At 45.1% G+C, this 6,126-nt stretch overlaps 1 protein-coding gene across 1 annotated transcript; it reads left to right on the forward strand.

The window, feature by feature from the left end:
- Positions 1-400: 400 nt before the first annotated feature.
- LOC103806376 (heat shock 70 kDa protein 12A-like) lies at positions 401-5,513 on the forward strand. The gene is made up of 4 exons (XM_009079063.1): positions 401-682; positions 2,773-2,997; positions 3,349-3,520; positions 4,468-5,513. Exons 1-4 carry the CDS (start codon positions 401-403, stop codon positions 5,511-5,513), a joined length of 1,725 nt encoding a protein of 574 aa, XP_009077311.1.
- Positions 5,514-6,126: the final 613 nt, after the last annotated feature.

Raw genomic sequence — 6,126 nt, forward strand, 5'->3', positions numbered from 1 at the left:
CAGTGGCTTCATACTGTCCTTCCAACATCTGAGTTCTGCTGAGGGTAGAAGAGATGGGTGTCCCCATGCTTTTACAGCAGCAGCAGATGTTTGTTGAAATGAGTTAGCAGCACCGGGAACCGTCCATGCTGCTGCAAGTGCAAGAAGATACTGCATCAGAGAGTTTCTTGTCAAAGTCCAAAGGGACTTTCACAATAAAACCAGAAAGAAGCCATGCCTATTTATGGCAAATGCGCTACTTCTTTGCACTTTGTCTATCACCTCCTCTCTCTCCATCCAATAAAGTCAGGGAAGGTGTGGACCTTCACTGTGTAATATCAGCAGTTGCAGTTAGACCTGTTCCCATCTCTTCAGCCCTCTCTAGCTCCTGGAGCTGCACTCCTCTGCACTGCAGTTGGCCATGGCCTGTAAGCCACTCTTCATTGTTGCAATAGATTTTGGTACATCCTACAGTGGGTACTGTTTTTCCCTCACTTCAGGTACAGACCAAATCCGCCAGGTGTACTGGGGAATGGAGCATGGGCTCAAGACCCCAAAGACACCCACGTGCATCTTGTTCAACCAGAAGAAGGAATTCAAGAAGTTTGGCTATGATGCTGTGATGAAGTACAAGAGCCTGCCCTCCAGTGAAGCTGACAAGTGGTACTTCTTCCAGAACTTCAAGATGGAGCTGTACAACACAGTAAGAGAAATGGTTACTGCCAATGAGAGTTAGAGCTATTCATTTATTTGAAGGGTGGGGGTTAAGGAATTGATGAAGAGGCCTGAGTAAATTTGGTTGATGAGGGTGAATGAACATTAAGGGTAATTTGATGAAGAAGAAGTTGTTTATTTTTGTAATTGGCTGAAAGTTTCATGGGCCCTTCCTTTGTGATGGATTTTAATTGCCTAATGACAATAAAACCTGACTGCACACCCAGGTGAATCCAAATACACGTTCTTAACAAAAATCTGCCCTGTTCCAGAGCTTGACAGAGAAACTACCCTCCCTCTGGGTCTCCCTGCCTCAGTCCTCGACAAGGAACAGGAAACAAATGAAGTTTCCTGTTATTCAGAGTTGGGCAGCCTTGGCATCATCTTAAGAGCTCATCCCTCCCCCTAGCTTGTCTCTCCCTCCCCTGAAATGTTATGCTGAAACTAATTTAAGGTTGGACAGCTGTTCTTCATGCATGTAGTGGCTGTCATTTCTCTCTGAAGGCTCTGTGCTTGTTCAGAGCTGTTCACAGCTTTATCTGGGTTTGCTTGTTGAGCCAAACATTAGGTTACCTTAGGACTTCCCTGTCTGTGCTCCAGGGTCCCACACAGCCTCCCAAAGCATGGAATAAACCAGAGCACAGGGCCAGCCCCAGGTGGTCTCATGTCCTCTTTTTGTCATCCCCCAGTGCTAACCAATGAGTGCTGAACTGGATGACATGGTGGGTAAGAGGGGTCTTTAAGACTTTCCTGCCCAGGAAAGCTGAGAATGACGTGGTCTGCAACAATGTCACCTCTGGAGTGATGGGTTTTCACTTACTTTTGGAGGGGGCTGGAGAGAGGTTTTAGTTAAACACCATTTCTTTGCATCCAATGAGCATATGGTTAAAGGCAATTTCATTCCAGAATCAGAGAATGGTTAGGTTGGAAGGACCTCTGGAGATCATATGCTCCAGCCATCATATGCTCTGGAACCACCTAGAGCAGGTTGCTCAGGACTATTGTTCAGCTGGTTTTTGAGTATCCCCAAGGATGAAGATTCCACAGCCTGTCTGGGCAGCCATTAGAAGGGTTCAGCAATAAGAATGAGGAACACTAGCTCCCAAACATACAACCAGTAATTTCTGAATCATCATAGAAAGTTGGCATGTCATTTGTAACAGCTTCCTTATATCACCTGCTCCTAACTGAGCCAGGAACAGTGATAGGACATTAGATTGTAAGTACAAATGAACATAGATTCCCACAGGTTCTTCAGTGGCTGCACCTGCAGAACAGGACTTGCCTCACCTTTCCTGGTTGTGTGTCATTTGAGCTGGGCAGCATCCGGACCTCCCTGTTTTATTCCCAGGTTACTGGAGGTGATTATGCAGATTATAATCCTTGTGATTTAGGGCCATCTTTGATGGCTGTTGAGGTAAAACAAAGAAAAGCACATGTGGTGAAGGCTGGCTCCTGAAACTTCTTTGTATGCAGGGAACAATTCCTACTCTTTCTAGACTAGGCAGGCAGTCAGGGACTGATGGAGGGAGTTTTGGTCTCCTGGAAGAGACTAGAGATTTGTCAGAGCAGTCACCTGCCTCAAGCTTCAGATACATCCAGAGGGACACAGAAGCCAAGAGGACATACAGAGAACCTGTCTGACCAGTGGGTTATTTGTCTACATGTTCATCCTGCATATATTTTGTTAATGCCATACACAGATGTATAGGTGCAACCAGAGAGCTCTGCAGCCTCTGGTAAACGTATGGTGGTGTCACATACAAAGTCCAGCTCTCCCTACTGCCTCTCCAGGGGGATTTGCAGGATCTTTACAAAAGTTGTCCTACAAGAAACAGCTGATTTATCAACCACATTGGTATTTTGCCTCCTGAATCACAGGTGTGGTGGGTAAGCAGTTTGATAGCTCACCTGTATCAACTGGACTGCAGTTATCCACAGGACTGAAGTCATTGCTGCGAGTTTGCTCAGGTTTGGAGACAGGACCTCCTTCTGTGCCATATATTGTGCAGTGCTCAGTGTGAAGGGGATAGGTCTCATAGAGAGACTGTCGTATGTGACCCTGAGACCTTTTTGTAGAGTGTCACATCAGGCATGGAGCTGAGAGCCAGCAATGGAAAGGTGCTTCCTGCCCTGACAGTCTTTTCTGAAAGCCTGCGCTACCTGAAGGATCATGCCCTGAACACCATTCAAGATGCCTCTTTCCAAACCACCTATGAGTCGGAGGAGATCACCTGGGTCATCACTGTCCCAGCCATATGGAGTGCTGCTGCCAAACAGTTCATGCGCCTGGCAGCAAAACAGGTAAACCCAGGGGTTATCCCACTTCCTCAGACTGTGAAGGTTTCTTTGCCCATTGAAGCAAAGGAACTCCTCAACATGTAAACAACCTGTATTTTAAATTTCAGTCCCTCAGGGAGAGAAATCTTCCAGGCTGAGGGTGGTAAAAGAGTGGATGTCCCAAACTGTCAGTAAGAACAGCTGTGCCCTTTCCCCACACTGCCATGTAGAAATGAGCCCCACAGAGATCAGCAGTGCAGGAACCACCACCCCTGCATGGGCTCCTGGGGTGAGAACAGTCTCCCTAGCAGGGGGCCATGCAGCAGAAATCTCATCATGTTTGCTTGAACTGACTCCTTTCTTTCGTGATTTTAGGCAGGAATGATCTATGACATGCTCTCTGAGAATCTGATCATTGCCTTGGAGCCAGAGGCTGCATCACTCTGGTGCAAACAGCTTCCACAGGAAGGGTTTATGGCAGACAGCAGTAACAAGAAGAAGTTTGAAGACTCCCCTGGAATCCAGTATATTGTTGTTGACTGTGGAGGTAAAATTTTCCCTGTTTAGCAGGAAAAATGTGTTTGCTGGGCACTGAGCATGGCTGTTTCACAGCCTCCCCAAAGGTCTGCAATGCAGTCCCAGAGCTTGGACTCCACTGCTGTGTTTGTCATGGGGCTTTTACGTTTATTTCTCAATTAATGAGATCCCATGCGCAGGCAGAAAGGCAGGAGGAAAGAACAGAATTGCTAAAGGCCTGATCCATGGCAAATGGAAGTCACTGAGTGTCTCATGCTATCTTGCACTTCAGGCCAGAGAGTCACAAGAAGAGCTCCTGCCACTGAGCCAAATCAGCCTGCACCTCGTCCCAGCATCAGGCAAATGCTCTTGCATAGCCTGAGCTCATAGTCTCCACTATAGGAGCCAGTGTAGCGCTCAGTGAACTGACCAAAGAGATTAGCTAGCAGGCACTGTGGAGTAAATCATTAAGAATATGTGATGAAGTACTTTTTAGTAATTTCTCTAGTTTCTTGTGTGAGTTTTTTCAGTGTGACATGAATTTTCTGCCACGAGCAGTCCGGTAATTTTGAACAAATACTGAAAAGGCATCAGGAGGACCACAAGTTCCCAAGATGTATCACCACTTCTCACCTTTACTCAGAGCTTGCATATCAAAAGGCATCTCTGTGCCGAGGCTGGTCTCCTTTTGTGACTAGAAAGGAAATCAGCTTGTTCAGGGAGCAAGCCAGAGCATCCAGCTCTTAGCAGTAATTACTGTAGGATCCTTGAGAGATCAGGCTCATAAGCAAAAGTGCATACATTTAATAATCTAGAGAAGTACAAGCAATAGCAGAGGAGTGAGGATGAGAAAAGAAAGCAGGAGAAAGGCATATTTGTGATCCAGAAGTTCAGAATGTGAGATTGTATTCAGTGGAAAGTATGCACTTCTTGTACTTGAAAGAAACCAGCTAACTTCATTCATGTTTGTGTGTGTAGGCGGCACAGTAGACATCACGGTACATGAGATCCAAGGAAACCATTACCTGAAGGAGTTACACAAGGCAAGTGGAGGTGGATGGGGAGGCAACAGAGTGGATGAGAAATTCTATGCTTTCCTCAAGGAAATATTTGATGATGGTGTATGGGATGAGTATGTAAAGAGCCACCCAACTGAATTACAAAATATGATGTACAACTTCAGTCTGCAGAAATGCTCTGCTAGCAGGGAGGCAGTCTACTTACGTTGCTACTACAACCTGACCAGAGTGGCAGCATGCAAGAAGGACATCTCCCACTACTTCGAGAAAGCACAAGGAGCTGTCTGGTGTGATGGGATGATCATGATTACATATGAGAAAATGAAGAGCTTGTTTGACTACAGTATCAAAAATATCATTCGTACTTTGAGGGAAATTCTTGACAAGCCTGAGATGGCCAAGGTCCAGCACATTTTGCTTGTGGGAGGCTTTGCATCTAGCATTATCTTGAGAGATGCGATCAGTCAGGCCTTTAGCAAAAACTATCATGTCCTTTGTCCAATGGAGGCCCAAGCAGCCATTGCAAAAGGGGCTGTTTTATTTGGAGTAAATCCACGCATTGTTACCTCAAGAGTCAGCAGTAGGACATATGGTGTAGGAATATCTGTGAAATTTGATAGTGCAATCCACGATGCCCGTAAACGGGTGGTCTCAAAAGTTGATGGCTATATTTATTGCAAAGATATCTTCAAGAAATTGGTGGAAATTGGGGAGTCAGTGAATATAAATGAAGTTGCTCACTATGATTTCTATCCAGTAGAACCAGATCAAATAAGGGTACGCTTTCGTTTCTATTGTACAGAGAAACAGGATGCTCAGTACACAGATGATGAAGGGATGGAATGGCTTGGCTCCTGTGTAGTGCCAATGCCAGACACACGGCTGGGGAGAAAACGCCGGCTGAAGATGGCTATTAAATTTGGGCTCACTGAATTTAAAGCCACGTGTACTGATGTTACTTCCAATGAGAGTCGGTCAGTTACAATAGATTTTTTAGCTGTATAAATGCTTGTTATGTTGAGCAGCAGGGACAATAACACAAGAGAGAAAGTGGCTTTAGTGGGACACAGTATGGTCAAAGGTTGGACTCAATGAACTCGGAGGTCTTTTCCAAGCTTAATGATTCTAATGATTCTATAACTACTACAATAAAGGAGGCAATTGGACTAATAAATCCATCATTCAGCTTTCTGTTTACACAGGTAGACTGCTAGTCTGAATCTCTGGTTCTTTCCATTCCTCACTAATCATCCTTTCAGTCCAACACTTCACTTTCTACAGTATCTGACAGCAGGTTTATCTGCTTCTTTATCTCATGCCCTTTTAGCTTGCATCTCTGAATACAATAGTCCACACCACCAATCTCTGTGCTCTGCCTGTGTTTGATACAAATTTTCTGGACTGGTGCCTAACTTCCTCATATATCAGCCCATAATTGTTTATTTTAGCCTGATGTCTTCTGTCAGCTACATAGTCTCTTCCTCTGATGTCAGCTGTCTTTATCTGGAGTCGAGGCTTAACTCTGCTGGGGATTACATTCGATAGATTTCTGTTTTCTTCAGAACATCACTTACATAGATTGTGTGTAATTAAAGTGCTAGTGTCAGAGTCAAGGGTG

This window comes from Acanthisitta chloris, unplaced genomic scaffold, assembly GCF_000695815.1.
Source record: "Acanthisitta chloris isolate BGI_N310 unplaced genomic scaffold, ASM69581v1 scaffold32337, whole genome shotgun sequence".
Lineage (NCBI taxonomy): Eukaryota > Metazoa > Chordata > Aves > Passeriformes > Acanthisittidae > Acanthisitta > Acanthisitta chloris.

Coding starts and splice junctions, on each gene's coding strand:
- LOC103806376 (XM_009079063.1), top strand. CDS start 401: ATGGCCTGTAAGCCACTCTTCATTGTTGCAATAGATTTTGGTACATCC. Junction 2,998..3,348: donor TGCGCCTGGCAGCAAAACAG/GTAAACCCAGGG, acceptor TCGTGATTTTAG/GCAGGAATGATCTATGACAT. Junction 3,521..4,467: donor TATTGTTGTTGACTGTGGAG/GTAAAATTTTCC, acceptor TTGTGTGTGTAG/GCGGCACAGTAGACATCACG.